The sequence below is a fragment of the Bombina bombina genome, chromosome 4 (assembly GCF_027579735.1).
Source record: "Bombina bombina isolate aBomBom1 chromosome 4, aBomBom1.pri, whole genome shotgun sequence".
Taxonomy (NCBI): domain Eukaryota; kingdom Metazoa; phylum Chordata; class Amphibia; order Anura; family Bombinatoridae; genus Bombina; species Bombina bombina.
The window spans coordinates 33,825,441-33,845,868 of NC_069502.1; the positions used below are offsets into that span (position 1 = coordinate 33,825,441).

The 20,428-nt window shown below is 43.1% G+C and overlaps 1 protein-coding gene across 4 annotated transcripts in view; it reads left to right on the top strand.

The window, feature by feature from the left end:
• Positions 1 to 15,659, top strand: part of LOC128655873 (uridine-cytidine kinase-like 1) — a 226,687-nt gene extending 211,028 nt beyond the window's left edge. For all 4 annotated transcript variants that reach the window (XM_053709457.1, XM_053709456.1, XM_053709455.1 and 1 more), the window contains one exon: positions 15,185 to 15,659. In XM_053709457.1, the coding sequence (XP_053565432.1) occupies positions 15,185 to 15,264 (80 nt within the window). In that variant the 3' untranslated portion in view covers positions 15,265 to 15,659. The remainder of the gene's footprint in view (positions 1 to 15,184) is intronic.
• The last annotated feature ends 4,769 nt before the right edge of the window (positions 15,660 to 20,428 follow it).

Below are 20,428 nucleotides of genomic sequence, written 5' to 3' on the forward strand. Positions count from 1 at the left end.
TGTTTTGTATAGCTCCCTCCTGTACGTATCACTGTGTCACCCTGCAGGGGAGGAACAGACTGTTTTGTATAGCTCCCTCCTGTACTTATCACTGTGTCACCCTGCAGGGGAGGGACAGACTGTTTTGTATAGCTCCCCCTGTACTGCAGGGGAGGGGCAGACTGTTTTTATAGCTCCCCTGTACTTATTACTGTGTCACCCTGCAGGGAAGGGACAGACTGTTTTGTATAGCTCCCTCCTGTACTTATCACTGTGTCACCCTGCAGGGGAGGGACAGACTGTTTTGTATAGCTCCCCCTGTACTGCAGGGGAGGAACAGACTGTTTTGTATAGCTCCCTCCTGCACTTATCACTGTGTCACCATGCAGGGGAGGGACAGACTGTTTTGTATAGCTCCCTCCTGTACTTATCACTGTGTCACCCTGCAGGGGAGGGCAGACTGTTTTGTATAGCTCCCTCCTGTACTTATCACTGTGTCACCCTGCAGGGGAGGGACAGACTGTTTTGTATAGCTCCCCCTGTACTGCAGGGGAGGAACAGACTGTTTTGTATAGCTCCCTCCTGTACTTATCACTGTGTCACCATGTAGGGGAGGGACAGACTGTTTTGTATAGCTCCCTCCTGTACTTATCACTGTGTCACCCTGCAGGAGAGGGCAGACTGTTTTGTATAGCTCCCTCCTGTACTTATCACTATATCACCCTGCAGGGGAGGAACAGACTGTTTTGTATAGCTCCCTCCTGTACTTATCACTGTGTCACCCTGCAGGGGAGGGACAGACTGTTTTGTATAGCTCCCTCCTGTACGCATCACTGTGTCACCCTGCAGGGGAGGAACAGACTGTTTTGAATAGCTCCCTCCTGTACTTATCACTGTGTCACCCTGCAGGGGAGGGGCAGACTGTTTTGTATAGCTCCCCTGTACTTATTACTGTGTCACCCTGCAGGGAAGGGACAGACTGTTTTGTATAGCTCCCTCCTGTACTTATCACTGTGTCACCCTGCAGGGGAGGGACAGACTGTTTTGTATAGCTCCCCCTGTACTGCAGGGGAGGAACAGACTGTTTTTGTATAGCTCCCTCCTGTACTTATCACTGTGTCACCATGCAGGGGAGGGACAGACTGTTTTGTATAGCTCCCTCCTGTACTTATCACTGTGTCACCCTGCAGGGGAGGGCAGACTGTTTTGTATAGCTCCCTCCTGTACTTATCACTGTGTCACCCTGCAGGGGAGGGGCAGACTGTTTTGATAGCTCCCCCTGTACTTATCACTGTTTCACACTGCAGGGAAGGGACAGACTGTTTTGTATAGCTCCCTCCTGTACTTATCACTGTGTCACCCTGCAGAGGAGGGACAGACTGTTTTGTATAGCTCCCTCCTGTACGTATCACTGTGTCACCCTGCAGGGGAGGGACAGACTCAGTTTTGTATAGCTCCCTCCTGTACTTATCACTGTGTCACCCTGCAGGGGAGGGACAGACTCCGTTTCCATCTTAATGGGAGGAGAGTCCGTGGCTTCATTCATTACTTGTGGGCATTAAGAGCCTGGCCACCAGAAGGAGACAAAGACTCCCCAGCCAAAGGCTTAAATACCTCCCCACTCTCCTCATCCCCCAGTCATTCTTTGCCTTTCTTCACAGGAGGTTGGCAGAGAAGTGTCAGAAGATTGGAGTAGTCTCTTATGGAGGGTAGTACTCTTCGAAATGGGACTAGTTTTCTTTCCAATGACACAGTGAGTCCACGGATCATCTCTAATTACTGTTGGGAATATCACTCCTGGCCAGCAGGAGGAGGCAGAGAGCACCACAACAAAGCTGTTAAATATCACCTCCCTTCCCTCCAACCCCAGTCATTCTCTTTGCCTACGTTAAAAGCAAGGAGGTAGTAAAGTTTAGGTGTCTTAAAGAAAATTCTTCAATCAAGATTTTATTATTTTAAAGCAGTGCAAGTTTGTTCTGCTCCTTCCTGGGGTTTTGCCGTAGCCCATGTCCGTCTCTTCAGTAGAGCAGTGGTGGCTTTTAAGCAATTGGAAACTTTTGGGGTATAATCCTCACTGCGCCTCCCAAATAGTTGTTGCTGCCCTAACTTTTAAAGCCTCAGTAAGATTACTCAGTCTTTCTTTTTTTCCACAGGTCCATGTGAGGGAGAATGCCTCTAAAAACCTAGTGAGCTGCCCTGCTTCCAGGCAGATTAATATTAAGGTAAGTGCTGAATTTAATTTTCTAAAAAGGGAAGAGAGATGTTGGCACTTTAACAGTTAACTCTGTTGGGATGTTAAATACATTAATCCTATTATAGGTTAATAGGATAATGTGAGGCAGTTTCTGCAGGCACTGGGGACGAGAGGACTCTTTATTTTATATGGCTCAGTCTTTTACTCCGGTGTGTTCCGTTCAGGGGTCTAACAACTTGGTAGTGTGTTTGACTTGTGTTTCTCTCGGCAGCTTTACTTGCTCATAATGCCGGCCGGGAAGTGTCAGCTGGGTATGTCCACAAGCTTTTAGGAAGCGGCAAAGAGTTTTTGTGCACTTTTTCTTCTACTAGATACGACAAGTCCACGGATTCATCCTTACTTGTGGAATATTATCCTCCTGCTAACAGGAAGTGGCAAAGAGCACAACAGCAGAGCTGTATATATAGCTCCTCCCTTCTCTCCACCCCCAGTCATTCTCTTTGCCGTTACTAGTAATAGGAAGAGGTAAAGTGAAAGAGGTGTTAAAATGATAGTTTTTATTTTCTTCAAGCAAGACTTTTTTATTTTAAATGGTACCGGTGAGTACTATTTTTCCTCAGGCAGCAGATGCATGAAGATTTCTGCCTGGAGACTGATGATCTTAGCAGTTGTCACTAAGATCCAGAGGAGTTCCCACATAATGGCTGAGGAGTATTTGAGAAGCTTCAGTGTGGGGAACGTTTTTCATGCTACAAGCATTGAGGTATGTTCAGTCATTTTTTTTCTGGTGAGACTGTGGTATTTCAGAACTGGCTGACATAGTTCCCATGAGGGAAGGGGTAAGCAGTAATCCTACATGTATGAAGGGGTATTACTGGGACCTGTATGTTATGGGCTAAAAATGCAGCAAAGAATGGCAGCATGTTTGACACTGGTAACATAACGTTTTGAGAGAGAAACGGTTTTATGTTTAAGGGAAACGTTTTTTATTCTTGATGGCACTGGAGGGTTTCACATGGCTTATAGTGTTATTGCGCCTCAGTTGCACAGTTGATTTTCAGATGCAGGCAGCAAGCTACATCTCCGGTGGGCCTAAGCTGAAGACATAGCCTAATGAAGTGATAGTGAGGTTTATCAGACCCCTGAGGGCAGGTAGGCGCCACAGCAGAGCTGTGGCGAGGTGCAGGGGGTTTATTTTCTATTTTTGAATAACGTTTTGTGTAACGTTAACTGTCCCTTGTGGTGCAATCTCAAGGTACATGATAAAACACATATATGCTAAAATTTTGAGAGTTATAACGTTTTAAAGCAGTTTTGGGAAAAATTGTACCCTTTTTTACTCTTAAAGGCGCAGTACCGTTTTTCAGATTGTTGTTTTTTTCACTAAATAAAGTGTTTTCAAGACTTTTTGTGGTTATTACTAGCCTGTTCAACATGTCTGACATTGAAGAAAGTCAATGCTCTATGTGTTTAGAAGCCATTGTGGAACCCCCACTTACATTGTGTCCCTCATGTACTAAAAGGGCCTTACATTGCAAAGAACATATTTTAAGTGATAAAAGTATGTCTAAGGATGATTCTCAGTCTGAAGAGAATCAGATTATGCCATCCAATTCTCCCCAAGTGCCACAACCTTTAACGCCCACTCAAGCGACACCAAGTACTTCTAGTGTATCTAATTCTTTTACCCTACAAGACATGGCTGCAGTTATGTCTACTACCCTTACAGAGGTATTATCTAAACTGCCAGGTTTACAGGCTAAGCGCAGTAGGTCAGGTATTAGAGTAAATGCTGAGCCCTCTGATGCTTTATTGGCCATCTCCGATGTACCCTCACAGTGTTCTGAGTTGGGGGCAGGGGAATTGCTGTCTGAGGGAGAGCTTTCAGATTCAGGAAATGTGTTACCTCAGACAGATTCGGATGTGATGTCCTTTAAATTTAAGCTTGAACACCTCCGCCTGTTACTCCGGGAGGTTTTAGCGACTCTGGATGATTGTGACCCTATTGTAATACCACCAGAGAAATTGTGTAAGATGGATAAATATCTAGATGTTCCTACTTACACTGATGTTTTTCCAGTCCCTAAAAGAATTTCGGACATTGTTACTAAGGAATGGGATAGACCAGGCATTCCATTCTCTCCCCCTCCTACTTTTAAGAAAATGTTTCCCATATCTGACACCATTCGGGATTCCTGGCAAACGGTCCCTAAGATGGAGGGAGCTATCTCTACCCTAGCTAAGCGTACAACTATACCTATTGAGGACAGTTGTGCTTGCAAAGATCCTATGGATAAAAAATTAGAGGGTCTTCTAAAGAAATTGTTTATTCATCAGGGTTTTCTTCTACAACCTATAGCGTGCATTGTTCCATTTACTACTGCAGCAGCTTTCTGGTTCGAGGCTCTAGAGGAGTCTCTTAAGGTTAAGACCCCATTAGATGATATTTTGGATAGAATTAAGGCTCTCATGCTAGCTAATTCTTTTATTTCTGATGCTGCTTTTCAAATGGCTAAATTAGCGGCTAAAAATGCAGGCTTTGCCATTTTAGCGCGTAGAGCGTTATGGCTTAAATCTTGGTCTGCTGATGTGTCATCAAAATCTAAACTTATAACTATACCTTTTAAAGGTAAGACCCTATTCGGGCCGGAACTAAAGGAAATCATTTCCGACATTACTGGAGGTAAAGGTCATGCCCTTCCTCAGGACAAGACTGTTAAAATGAGGGCTAAACAAAATAATTTTCGTTCATTTCGAAACTTTAAAGGTGGACTTTCTACTTCCTTCTCCGCCACAAAGCAGGAGGGGAATTTTGCACAATCCAAGTCAGTCTGGAGACCTAACCAGACCTGGAATAAGGGTAAACAGGCTAAGAAGCCCGCTGCTGCTACCAAGACAGCATGAAGGGGCAGCCCCCGATCCGGGACCGGATCTAGTAGGGGGCAGACTTTCTCTTTTCACTCAGGCTTGGGCAAGGGATGTTCAGGATTGCTGGGCATTAGAAATTGTGACCCAGGGGAATCGACTAGAATTCAAGGATTTTCTCCCAAGAGGGAGATTTCATCTTTCAAGTTTGTCTGTATACCAGACAAAAAGAGAGGTGTTCTTACGCTGTGTAGAAGACCTCTATACCATGAGTGTAATCTGTCCAGTTCCAAAACTAGAACAGGGACAGGGGTTTTACTCAAATCTGTTTGTGGTTCCCAAAAAAGAGGGAACCTTCAGACCGATTTTAGACCTCAAATGTCTAAACACATTTCTCAGAGTCCCATCGTTCAAGATGGAGACCATACAAACAATTTTACCGATGATTCAGGAGGGTCAATATATGACCACCGTGGACTTGAAGGGACGCGTATCTTCACATTCCTATCCACAAAAATCATCACCAGTTTCTCAGGTTCGCCTTCCTGGACAAACACTACCAGTTTGTGGCCCTCCCTTTTGAGTTGGCCACAGCTCCCAGAATCTTCACAAAGGTGCTAGGTTCCCTTCTGGCGGTTCTAAGGCCGCGGGCATAGCAGTGGCGCCCTATCTGGACGATATTTTGATTCAGGCGTCAACTTACCATCTAGCCAAATCTCACACGGACATCGTGTTGGCTTTTCTAAGAACTCACGGTTGGAAGGTGAATATAGAAAAGAGTTCACTAGTTCCACTGACAAGAGTTCCATTCCTGGGAACTCTGATAGACTCGATAGACATGAAAATATTTCTGACGGAGGTCAGAAAGTTAAAGATTCTAAATACTTGCCAAGCACTTCAGTCCATTCCTCGGCCATCAGTGGCTCAGTGTATCGAGGTCATTGGATTAATGGTCATCGTTCCGTTTGCACGCTTTCATCTCGGGCCACTGCAGCTGCAGACATTGGAATGGGGATTATGCCAATTTATCTCCTTAGATAAATCTGGATCAAGAGACCAGAGACTCTCTTCTTTGGTGGTTGTCACAGGATCATTCTTCTCATAAGGAGCGTCTGCTGTACAACCTAGATGTGGTGCGTGCGTTGAAATACTATTTGCAGGCAACTAAGGATTTCCGCCATTCTTCTGCTTTGTTTGTCGTTTTCTCTGGGAAACCCAAGGGTCAGAAAGCTACAGCTACTTCTCTTTCTTTGTGGCTGAAGAGTATAATTCGCTTGGCCTATGAAACTGCTGGACATTAGCCTCCTGAGAGAGGGCTATTTCTTCTTCCTGGGCATTCAAAAATGAAGCTTCTGTGGAACTGATTTGCAAGGCTGCAACTTGATCCTCTAATCACACTTTTTCAAAATTCTATAAATTTGATACTAGGTTCCCTGTCTTGTCCCTACCTTATCATCTGTGTCCTCTAGCTTGGGTATTGATTCCCAATAGTAATTAGAGATGATCCGTGGACTCACCGTGTCATTAGAAAGAACAAAATTTATGCTTACCTGATAAATTTATTTATTTCTTGACACAGTGAGTCCACGGCCCGCCCTGTTTATTTAGACAGTTTTTTGTGTTGTAAACCTCAGGCACCTCTGCACCTTGTGTTACTTCCTTTTTTCTATTTTTCCTTCGGTCGAATGACTGGGGTTGGAGGGAAGGGAGGTGATATTTAACAGCTTTGCTGTGGTGCTCTTTGCCTCCTCCTGCTGGCCAGGAGTGATATTCCCAATAGTAATTAGAGATGATCCATGGACTCACTGTATTAAGAAATAAATAAATGTATCAGGTAAGCATAAATTTTGTTTTAAGTAACCCTGTCAGCCTCTCAGTGAGAGCATGGGTGAAAGAGTCCGGAGATGCAGGGGAGAGTCTTTCTGCGAAACCATCCTGACTCATGATTAACAGCTCCTTAAGCAATCAGCGTTGACGAGTTTCACTACCTGCTTTATGCACTCAAGTCCATGTCAGCAGCGATGCTACTAACCTGTCACACTTGAAGGGCCGTGTTCCTGTTCCATGGAACAGATTCTGGTAAGATCATTTCATTAATACACATATGATAACATAAGAAGACAGGGTCACAGTGTGTCTCCTTTTATCTGTATAGAATCAATGGTTAATATCCCTGGAAGAGAGATTATTGAACAGGGGGGATTTATGCATATCTTTATTGTGTTTGATGCTTCTTCGTGTGTGAGATGAGGCTCTTGCAATGTGTGAACAGTCATGTGAAGATCGGAGCGCCCTTTTTTTGGCGTGTTTTCTCTATAGTGCAGGGGCGGTCCTGCATGGCACTCCATGTGACCGGGTGTGGCCTCTTCAACTTACTTATTCCTGATTGACAATTGCGGGAGACGTAACGGTTTCTCTGTGGTCCGGGTCATAGGAGGTGGTGAGTGCCCCGGCCATTGGTGTATACAGGTGCCATTTAATCTATCTAGTCCGTATTAAAGTCGCAAGCTATGGTGAACTCAGATTTATTTAAAGACTCTATGATAACAAATCAAATACCTGTGTTTATTGTGAGGAGGTGCAGGTTGTTCCACATGCTTTGATAAGATTGCAATATCTAAAAAGAATAGGATATTTAGTACTACTGAGCCGTCCACCTCTGAGGGTTCTCCGTCCCGCGAGGTGCATTTCCCTACATTCATCTCAGATTACACATGCAGCTCCCCAGGGCCCTACTGATCCTCCCGTGGGAGGGGCCCCTTGGCCGCCAGATTCCCGTTGCCCAGTTGCAGACAGTGTTCTCTGCTTCCTTCAATGCCTTACCACGCCCTGCAACGGGAAAGACAGGACCTTCCGTCCCAGGGGTTTTCTACTCCGTTGGATGTCTCTGATAGATTATCCGCTGATGAGGACCTCTCCAACTCTTCGGAGGGTGCTTTCTCTGGGACGGAATCGGCGTCTTCTAGACCTCCGGCTGCAGAGGAGCCAGGTTTTAAGTTTAAGATGGAGCATTTGCGCTTTTTTACTGAAAGTGCTTGCTACGTTGGAGGTTCCCGGAACTGAAACTTCTGGAAGAACCTTCTATCCCTAAGCTAGATAGGGTTTACAAGGACAGGGTGGTGCCTCAGACCTTCCCAGTTCCCGTGAAGATGGCTACTATTATTAAGAATGAGTGGGAGAAACTTGGATCGTCCTTTTCTCCCTCTACCTCTTTTAAAAAGCTGTTCCCCGTTCCGGACTCTCAGCTTGAGCTATGGGGGGCATTCCTAAGGTGGATGGAGCTATCTCCATGCTCGCTAAGCGTACGACTATTCCCCTCGAGGATACTTCATCGTTTAAGGAGCCCACTGTGACGGTTCCCTAGTCACATACATGGACAATGTGTGACACAGTGCCATCTATTGGTTGAACTATCCCAAAAACATCATAACAGCGCCATCTATTGGTTGCAAGCTCATCACCAAAATGGACACAGGAGAAGGAATGACTAATTTGCATATATTTGCATAAGCGAATATGCCAACAGATAAATGTTATTTTTACTGTTTAGAACTACCTAAATCCTCCATCCTGTTGGCAAAGTTATATTGCTTTATTATATTGTTTCCTATATGTTTTTCTATGCTTATTTTAAGGAGTGTGTGTCACCATAAGCTTAATGGTGTGTTTGTAAAAGCTAGTCCTGAGTGAAATAAAGCAATAGTAGTAGTTCCTTTTGGAACAGGTAGTCCTGTCTGATTCTTTCAGGTATACCAGTTGCAGAGGTTCTCACCCTGCATTCTGGCTGCACTTCTCCCTGCAAGAGAGACCTGCTACAGAGTCTGTGGGCCTGTATGCAAAGAGCTGGCCTTGTGAGCCCCAATTGTTTTTTTAAAGACAGTGCAGGGAAAGGAATCAATACCTACCTGAAGAAAGGAGTGTGGCAGAGGGGACGTTACCTGCCTGAAAGGAGCAGCAAGGCAGAGGGATCTATTCCTGCCTAGAAGAAACCAGAGGGGACGCTACCTGCTGGAAATGTGCAGTGAGGCAGAGGGATCTAGTCCTGCCTAGAAGCAGACAGGCAGAGGGGACGCTACCTGCCTGGGAGCCCACTGAGACCAGCCCAGCTGGGGGAGATACAGCCGCTGGCTTGACCCCGGTCTCAGCAACTATATCTCTGGTCCCACTATCCGGTGGCCACCCCTGGGTTTGGAGAGAGGAAGGGAGACCCCCTAGCGGAGTACCGCTACATTTGGTGCACCCATGAATACAAAATTAGAATCCATGTTGAGGAAGATGTTTCATCTCACAGGGTTTGTTTTTTTTACCGGCAGCGGCGATAGCTGTGGTGGCTGGAGCACTGTTAGCTATGGTCGAGGTGGAGACTCTACTCGAGGAGATACAGGAAAGGATTAAGGCTTTAAGGGTAGCTAATTCTTTTATCTGTGATGCTAATATGCAGGTTATTCGCCTGAATGCCAAGACATCAGGTTTCTCTGTTCCAGCCCGCAGGGCTCTGTGGTTAAAGTCGTAGTCTGCTGACATGACTTCCAAGTCTAGATTACTATCCCTTCCTTTTTAGGAGAAAGTTCTTTTTGGTCCAGGCCTGGACCCTATCATATCCACGGTCACGGGAGGCAAGGGTGCTTTCCTTCCGCAGGCTAAGAAGAATAAGGCTAAGGGCTCTACTTTTCGTCCCTTTCGTTTGGTCAAGTCTCAACACCAGCAGCCTGCTGCGAAGACCGAGCAGTCCAAGGGATCTTGGAAGCCAGCTCAATCTTGGAACAAATCCAAGCAGAGCAAGAAGCCAGCCGAAACAAAGTCAGCATGAAGGGGCGTCCTCCGATCTGTCTCTGGATCGCATAGGGGGAAGACTATCTCTGTGTGCAGAGACTTGGGTGAGAGAGATGTACAGGAGTGCCAATCCACAAGGACCACTTCAGGTTCCTAAGATTCACTTTTCTGGACCAACACTTCCGGCTTGTGGCCCTACCGTTCGGTCTGGCGACTGCCCCAGAAGTATTTACGAAGGTTCTGGGAGTGCTGCTCGCTGTAGCGAGAGCCAGAGGTATTGCGGTGGCTCTTTATCTGGACGATATCCTGGTCCAGGCTCCGTCCTGCAGTCTCACTGAGGACCACTTGAGGACTCTTCTCCTTCGATCCCACGGATGGCAGTTAAATGAGGTAAAGAGTTCTCTGGTTCCCAGCAACAGGGTGGAGTTCCTGGGTACGATCATAGAGTCCATATCTATGAAGATATTCTTGACAGATCAGAGATGTTCCAAGATTGCATCCAGCTGTCTTGTCTTTCAGACCTGCTCAAGGCCATCTGTGGCCAGGTGTATGGAGGTGATCGGGCTCATGGTTTCCAGCATAGATGTTATTCTTTTCGCCAGGTTCCATCTCAGACCTCTGCAGTTATGCATGTTGAGACAATGGAACGGCGATCCCTCAGATCTATCCCAGCAGATCTCTCTGGACAATTGACAAAGGGAATCCCTTTCTTGGTGGGTCCCTCCAGGACAGCTGTCCCAGGGGACATCCTTCTTGATACCATCCTGGGAGATTGTGACCACGGATGCAAGTCTATCAGGATGGGGAGCTTTTTGGGGTGCCAGAAGGGCACAGGGCAGGTGGACTCAAGAGGAGTCAACCCTACCGATAAATATCCTGGAACTACGAGCAATATTCAACGCTCTAAGTGCTTGGCCCCTTTTGGGGTCGCCCCCTTTCATCAGATTCCAGTCGGACAACATTACCTCGGTGGCATACATAAACCATCAGGGGGGAACGAGAATCCCCCTAGCCATGAGGGAGGTGTCTCGGATTCTGGAATGGGCAGAGACCCACAGCTGTTTGCTCTCAGTGATCCACATTCCGGGTGTGGACAATTGGGAAGCGGATTTTCTACTATTTTCGGAGATCTGCAACAGATGAGGGATGCTGGTGATAGATCTCCCAGATACGGGTCATAGTCCAGGGATCCCCAGGGAGTGCTGATAGATGCCTTAGCAATACCTTTGGAGTACAACCTAAGTCACATTTTCCCCCGTTGCACTTTTTCCTTGAGTGGTGGCACGCATCAAACAGGAGCAAGCTTCAACCATTCTGATTGCTCCGTTGTGGCCATGGAGGACGTGGTTTGTAGATCTGGTGGGAATGTCGTCGTTGTCTCCTCCATGGAAGTTACCCAATAGCAGAAATCTGCTGGTTCAGGGTCCTTTTCTCCACCAAAATCTGACTGCGTGGAGATTGAATGCCTAGTCTTGGCCAAGAGAGGGTTCTTGGAGAGAGTGATTGATACTCTCATTCAGGCCAGGAAACCGGTGACTCGTCGCATCTATCATATGGTGTGGATGATCTATTTATCCTGGTGTAAGGAACGTGGATATCCCTGGCACAAGATTAGGGTATCAAGGATTCTGGCTTTTCTTCAAGATGGTCTGGATAAGGGTCTTGCAGCCAGTTCCTTAAAGGGACAGATTTCGGCCTTATCAGTTCTGTTACACAAGAAGCTATTAGAGCTTCCTGAAATTCAATCATTTGTTCAGGCTCTGTCCAGAATCAGACCGGTATTTAGAACGTCTGCTCCTCCTTGGAGTATAAACTTGGTTGTTAAGGTTTTGCAGAGGGCTCTGTTTGAGCCTATGCATGCGCTTGACATTAAGATTCTTTCCTGGAAGGTTCTATTTCTTCTGGCTATTGCATCGGCTCGCAGAGTCTCTGAGTTAGCGGCCTGACAATATGAGCCCCCTTACCTGGTTTTTCACGCTGATAAGTGTCAATATATACCAGGGTTATAATACAATTTATTATTATTCTTTAAAATAACCTCCAATTAAAATGTATATACGAAACAATTGAGATTAATATTTATTCCTAAATTCTTGAGATTAGTTAAATTTATAAACGCATTGAAATATATTTATATAGAAACTAGAATAGATTATGAATCAACTATACACACTTATGCTGTTATATTTTTGATTTACTTTGTAAAGAATATTATCTCTAAAATAGACCTTACTTCAATGAATAACATAAAAATATCACAATAAAATACCAGAATCTTCTATAATTAGCCAATAACTCTAATTCAATGACCAATATGGATTACAAATGTACTCTACTTAATTTACCACAATCAGAGATTTAAATACAATAACCAATTTTGAAATATCTCACAAAAGCTGCTAATAACTTAATAAAAACCAGAGAGGTTTACTTACAATACTAAGCCTGACTTAGAGATATGAAATACAAAAGACCTTTATCTAGCAAATACGATTACTTAGCATCAATATGACTAGTTCTAAACTATACAGGATTATGAACATGAACTTAAAATACAAAGTGCCCATTTAAATCACCAGCTTCAATTAAACTATAGCTACAGAATACCTTTGATTTAAATATAAAAGTATGAAACAACCCTTTTATATGTTACGAGCTAAACCAAATTGAGGTTTCAGCTTTTTCATATAAGTCCAGTTCACCTCATAAATAAGCAAGGTATTTGCAATTTAGCGAATAAAAGGTTTAGGCCCAGTGTTGCTTTCTGTAAACTAAGGCAGCAAGATAACTCGGAGAGTTAAAACTCAGCAGCATCAACCCCCCCCCTTTTTCCTCTGTGCAAAAGACTATATAATGTAAGTCCCAAATTTTTTTATTCTAATCATTGGTGAACCTTTTGGATACGCAGTTGTATTTTGATAGGCCCTTAACGAAGTTTGTCTGTGATAGGCCCTCCGAGCTTAACATTTGATTGGCTTACTGGGAACATATGGTTATTTGATACTATAATTCCCTTTGGTTGTAATTCTTGCATAAACCACTAGATGGCAGCAGACAACCAAAAATGCAGTCTCACCATCCAATACTGCTACAGTTTAATATCTAAAAGAAAATGTTTATCAAATACACTATACAATTTCCAGCATCAACAAATCACATGATCAATACACCTGGGACCATATAGTGCCACTTTGTCTGACCATCTCAATACCAAAAATGATATATTTCTCATAACATTTTGGAAGATGCCTCTAAAGTTGCATTTTTATGAGGGACTAGTAGTATTAATCAATAAAAAATATATGTCTGTCTGACTTATTCTGTATATCAGTTCATTTGATATACTGGTACATATTTAATTTCCTAGTCACATCTTATATCATAGTTATACATGAGCATTATAGTTATTTATTAGTGCATGTCTCAACAGTGTCCAAGACATGGGCTCAAAATCTATGATACATCTATATGTCAACTCATAGCATCTTATTTAGAACCCTCATCTTCACATCAATTCTTCCCTGTAATGTTCATTAGATTTCTGGAAAACAGAAAAATGTATTTTTCTTGAAATAAACATATAAAGCATTTTAATTGACTATGTAGCTACTTATTAAATTCAGCAAATACTTATCTAATATGTAATTGTCAGGTATCTCTTCTCAAAACCTCAAATATACATTTTTATACAATACTGAGGTATACCTTAACTGAAAATTAAACATAAGTTGTACTTTAAAATTAAGATGCGTTTCTGCTAGCTTGCATGATCTGTCTTTGAGGTTCAGGGGCAATTAACAGGCCTGTGCTAATTACTACATCCTCAAAATGTCTGTTTGCTTATCTGACTTTATGTACAGAATCATGTCTCCACCACCCCAGGATGCATCCTGGCCTGGGTAATTACCAGGCCCATGTTTCATCCTTCCTGTGAGCTTCAAAGGATAAGTTTCAAAGAGTCATTGCAGACAGTGTGACTGTGATCTCCACATGGGGTCATTACCTATCTGGGCTTTTATTATACATAGATTTTGATCTGAGTAAATCTAATTTAGCATATTGAGTGGGGAGGGGGTCTGATGTGTAATCAGCAAGGCATCTTATGTCTGACCTCAGATTTGCAATACACAGAATGTATTCAGCAATAAAATAAGCATGCTCAAATTTAATATTTGATAGATTGCATACTTATTTTATCATATATATATATATATATATTTGTATTATCTACTGACATTCACAGATACCCTGACATAAAGCTGTGCTTCACACTGGGTTAGGGTTTCTTCCCAAGGTGGTGTCAAATCGTAACATCAATCAGGAAATAGTAGTTCCTTCTTTGTGTCCTAACCCTTCTCCGTCTAAAGGAAAGGTTGCTTCATAACTTGGATGTGGTTCGGGCCTTGAAGTTTTATCTTCAGACTACGAAGGAATTCAAACAGACTTCGTACTTGTCTGTGGTATATTCAGGGAAGCTTAGGGGGCAGAGGGCCTCTTCCACTTCACTGTCTTTTTGGTTGAGGAGCGTTATCCGTTTGGCCTATGAGACAGCGGGACATAAGCCTCCTTAGAGAATTACGACTCACTCAACTAGGACTATGGCCTCTTCTTGGGCCTTTAAGAACGAGGCCTCTGTAGAGAAGATTTGTAAGGCGGCTACTTGGTCATCCCTACTTCGGCGGAAGCTGTTTTTGGGAGAAAGGTTCTGCAGGCTGTAGTGCCCTCAGTATAGGGTCCACATCCTTTTACCCTCCAGTTTTGTTCGTTCATTGTCCTCTAGAGCTTGGTTATTTGTTCCCACAAGTAATGAATGAAGCAGTGGACTCTCTTCCCATTAAGATGGAAAACATAAATTATGCTTACCTGATAATTTAATTTCCATCTGTGGGAGGACAGTCCACTGCTCCCGCCCGTTTTCTCTGATGGGCGGACCTAAATTTAATATTATTCTTCTGGCATCATTTATACCCTGATATTTCTCCTACTGTTTCTTGTTTCCTTGGCATAATGACTGGGGGATGAGGGGACTGGGGGAGGTTTTTAAGCATTTGGCTGGGGTGTCTTTGCCTCCTCCTGGTGGCCAGGTTCTTAACTCCCACAAGTAATGAATGAAGCAGTGGACTCTCCTCCCACAGATGGAAATGAAATTATCAGGTAAGCATTATTTATGTTTTTGTATAGCTCCCTCCTGTACTTATCACTGTGTCACCCTGCAGGGGAGGTACAGACTGTTTTGTATAGCTCCCCCCTGTACTTATCACTGTGTCACCCTGCAGGCGAGGTATACAATTCATGTCACACATAGTCCTTTTGTCTGTCAACCTTTTTCAAAGTGGATGTCACAAACTTATATGTTCTCTCTCTTCATTATAGGTAACTTTGGGGACAGATTTTTTGGCACAGATGCTCCATCCGAGTGTTACGATAGTGATGAAACCAATATGGACTACTGAATTCAGTATCCTTGGCTCCACTTGCAGCCGATGCAAGAGACCTGTTTATTTATTGCCTGACAGTCTATTACAGTATCTGGGTAATCTTGAAGATGGCGACACATCAGATGTTCACACTGCAGGAATCATTACTATTTAGGGATAACTCTAATTACAGAGAATCTTCTATTCCTTATTAAGGGCTGGTAGTCTGCAGAGGCCTTATTAATGGGCCCATCCCTATATCCTTCACTTTCTGTAAACTGCTTGGTCTGATGGCAAAAAGGGTTTTGCTTGAGCCAGAAGTTTCTCTGTGAGCGTGCACTGACAGAACTGCCTGACTTTTTTGTGATTTTCCTTTCTCTTTTATTTGTAATCCAACTTCTCAGTAGAGAATAAAATGCTCTTTTCCTAAATCACTTTGTCTGTGTCTATTTAGTAACCACTAATGATTGTATTAATTGGTCTCAGCAGATCTAGCATGTCTCTAAATATGCTTGTGTGAGCATATTTACATATTACAGTGATGGCTGCTGGATAGATGTGAGACATTAGTTGTATATCAAATAAAAAAGTTTGGTAGTCGGGGGACTTCCGGGCGGCGGCCATCTTAATGGTCGCACTGAGCTTCAGCTCCTGGCTCATCCACCACTTCTTACTCAATTTAGATTGAAATACTGGCGACAAGCTATTTCATAAGGTGGGGAAACTCGACTGAAGGCACCCTGACCCAGGAATTGGGGTTTTGGTTTATGGTGCGGCTCCCTAGCCCTCAGTACCGGACTTATTCTTCTGAGGCCTTCCCCTACACTCGAAGCCTCATTTGTCCTCACCACCGCTGCACCTATTGTGTGGCCAATGCCCTGTGTGGCAGACCAAGGAGAAATAAAATTACAGCATAACTACAGTTTGAATTTTCATTCTATTAATTTACGTGACAAGGGACATATCACATCTGCTCAAATATCGCGCACTATATATTTAAAATGGCGCTGGATACTACGCTGTTTTTGAGGGAAGTAAAAGCCATGTTTGATGCCCATTCTGAAGAACTTTGCGCTGTATTCAGGGAGGAATTCGCCTCCCTGAAAGACACATGTGCCAGCGCTAAGGGAGAGATGCAGCCTTCGCTACAGATACCCACCAAACCTACTCCAGACCCGATCCAAACACCCGTATTTAATCTAGCAGAGAAGCTTCCCCCAACTCCAGAAACCCACCCAAGCACAGTTAAGGTGGTTGTGACTACGAGTGACCCACCTGGCAAACGGATGAAGCGGCCGGCTGGTTTGGAGGGGAGAGTTGCGGCACCGGGTCGCGCAGAGAGTAGCGAGACTGATTCTATGGAAGGAGAGGTCCTGCGGCTGATTCAGCAGATTGAGGTTGGCGGTCCGGATTCCAAAGGGCCCGTGCTGCCCGTCGCTGCTGAGGTGCCTGCTCTCGACAGCTATCGCATGGGATCTGGGACTGCATACTCTCAGAGCTTTGCCCACACGGAGAGATCAAGCGAGACCTGCTGGTCTATGTCGGAGGAGACGGGCCTAATGGGGAGGAGGCTGCAATTGCTGAGGCCGGTTACCTATGCAGGACGCATTTGCTACAGGAGCCGTTACATGATCCGGTGGTCAGGTACTTTCCCAGCTAAACTGAACCCTCCAATTGACAGTTCCATTAGATCGCTACCGTTGAGATCTGCTACAATGGCTCATTTCAAAGCTGGAGTCGGCTGAACGTTTGCTACAGCACACAGATATCTGTAGTAGACATGGTACAGTAAAACACCAAATTATGGCACGAACTGACATTACAAACGATCACCCACTATGGTACCTCTTTACTGCTACGCTTGTATCTTACACCTTATGAGCATGTAACCAACTCTTAATTTCCCCTTTGTATGGGTTAATGATGGCAACTTAGCCTGATGCTTAGAGGACTTCGTTATTGCATGTTAAGTTAAATATCTGATCTTATATTCACAACAGACTATCGTTATGTAGCTGCCTACATACTGGTTACACTTGTCCCCCATACCATGTCTCTAAGTTATTATTTTTTCTTTTCCTGTATAGAGGTTCAAATTTATACACGCTACTACATTCCCCTTGGTTATAGATTAGTACCTACTCAGTTTTTCACTTTTTACCTGCTAACATATGTACAGTTCTGAAGTTGTTCCATAAATTCTAATGCTCATGAGGATTGCATAAACTGTTTATTTGTTAGAGGGACAGAGGATGCATATATATATGGGGCAGAATGCTTTACAGATTTGTCTCCCACTTATTAGGAGATTGACTATGCTGTAATTGAACTATTTTTATTTAATCTGCAGTGCATGTTATTATTTCACTGCACGGTTAACATTTTCTGGGGGTATTTGATGATGGCAATGGTGGTTTCATTTATTGCTAGACCTGTAGCGAGGAATTATCTGTACTGTTTCTTTGTGTTATTTGCATACTGTTTCCCACTCAGTTATATAGTGTTTAATGATGTTTGACATGCCCTCTCATATGTGTCTGCAGACCCCTTCAACAATGATTTGAGCCCCTACTAAGCCATAGAAAAGTTGACACAGAGTTAGGCACCCTTCTAGACTTATTTTGTTTCATTATGTTAGTTTTAGTTATATGTATTTGTCCCCTGATTGCTCCCTAACTAAGGTCAGACGCGTTATATTTATACACAAGGAGGAAAAAAAAAAAAAAAAGTTTTCTTTCTTTTCAGAAACAATCTTATGACTGCTTGTATTAATTGTACATGCCCTAATAATTATGTTAGGCTTAAGTTCCTAGCAGTCAATCAGTTTGTTGTGCTAAATAAGCTAAGTATGCTTCAGATAAACACTTCCCCTCTGCTCTTAAAACTCTATATGTTAATGCCCTTTGCCTCCTGATAGACATATTCAAGTTATATAGTCTCAGAGTGCCTTGTTATGTCCCATCAAACTGTTTAACTCTTAATCCACATGGTTGACAAGATATCATATTATTTCAATCCTTAGGTCCAAGAGTGGCCTATTTATTATTTTTTATTTTTTTTTTGTTTTCCCCTCCTTAAAGTCCCCCATTAAGTGTATAATGCAAACCAGGAGGTCCAAAAGAGGCCTCGTTAGTTCTTTGGGGGAAATAATTTAATTTAATTTAACTCCATTTCATATATTGTTATGGTGTAGGAGGTTATGTTCTATCAGAAAACAGAGGTTTAATGCTCAATTTGTACTTATATTGTCAAGCAATATGTGTGTTAATGGACGACGCTATAGGATGAATATCCAACTGTCAATTCCATGTCTGGTGTGTTGTTTTAAGTAATTACTTGCTTGTATTATTTTTCTTAAAACCTCAATAAAATATATTATTTAAAAAAAAAAAAAAAAAAATGCCATTTTATCACAAAAAAAAAAAAAAAAAAAGTTTGGTAGTCTTGTTTTACTGAATCTAAGGTATTATAACTGAACATGTTTAGTTAAATTTGTAGTGGAATGGTTAACTGATAGTGAATATTATACACTTAGGAAGATAGAAACAATTATAGCCCGTCTTTTTTCTCTTAATAACTTACTACATTTAGACAGCAACTTGCTCCCAGCTATAACAAGAAATATGATATGTATTAAGAATGTAATTTCAGCTTGACATAAATACTTGAAACAGCTGAAATTAATTATAAAATTTCTTTCCTAAGATATGGTGAGTCCACAATGTCATCAATTACTGTTGGCAATATCACTCCTGGCCAGCAGGAGGAGGCAAAGAGCACCACAGCCAAATTATTAAGTATCACTTCCCTTCCTACAAACCCCAGTCATTCTCTTTGCCTTTGGTGCAAGGAGGAGGTAAAGTTTTTGGTGTCTGAAGAAAATTGAATTTCTCTACTTCAAGCAAGATTTTAACTATTTGCAAGCCGGAGTAGGTTTACTCTGATTTTTCTTTCTCAAGTCTGGGTCTAGCCGTTTTCCACGTTGGTCTCTTCAGTAGGGCAGTGGTGGCTTTAAAGCAGTTAGGAACTTGTAAGGTGGGCCTTACTGTGTTTTCTAACATTTTGCTGCCCTAGTATAATAAGACAGAGTAGTTTTACTTGGTTCTTTATTTTTTCTACAGGCCTCTGTGAGGAGTGGCTTCCTCTCATGCCGTCCTTCCGGACGGCTAAGTACAGGTAAGTGCTTTTCTGTCTTCTAGGGTGGAGATTTGGCACTTTATCAGACACCTGCAGATATTTGGGACTCAGTATATCCTTAGTAAGGATATCTTTAAGAGCAGGGGCAGGCACTTATATGTATGTGTGAGAGACTGACTCGTAATAGTTTAAAATACCTAGTGAAGGGTTAAAACTTATATGTGGGAATGGTAACACCCTTTCTCCAACATAGGTGTGTCCGGTCCACGGCGTCATCCTTACTTGTGGGATATTCTCTTCCCCAACAGGAAATGGCAAAGAGCCCAGCAAAGCTGGTCACATGATCCCTCCTAGGCTCCGCCTACCCCAGTCATTCTCTTTGCCGTTGTACAGGCAACATCTCCACGGAGATGGCTTAGAGTTTTTTAGTGTTTAACTGTAGTTTTTATTATTCAATCAAGAGTTTGTTATTTTGAAATAGTGCTGGTATGTACTATTTACTCAGAAACAGAAAAGAGATGAAGATTTCTGTTTGTATGAGGAAAATGATTTTAGCAACCGTCAATAAAATCCATGGCTGTTCCACACAGGACTGTTGAGAGCAATTAACTTCAGTTGGGGGAACAGTGAGCAGTCTCTTGCTGCTTGAGGTATGACACATTCTAACAAGACGATGTAATGCTGGAAGCTGTCATTTTCCCTCTGGGATCCGGTAAGCCATGTTTATTACGATTGTAAATAAGGGCTTCAAAAAGGGCTTATTAAGACTGTAGACTTTTTTTGGGCTAAATAGATTGATTATTAACACATATTTAGCCTTGAGGAATCATTTTATCTGGGTATTTTGATATAATAATATCGGCAGGCACTGTTTTAGACACCTTATTCTTTAGGGGCTTTCCCAAAGCATAGGCAGAGCCTCATTTTCGCGCCGGTGTTGCGCACTTGTTTTTGAGAGGCATGGCATGCAGTCGCATGTGAGAGGAGCTCTGATACTTAGAAAAGACTTTCTGAAGGCGTCATTTGGTATCGTATTCCCCTTGGGGCTTGGTTGGGTCTCAGC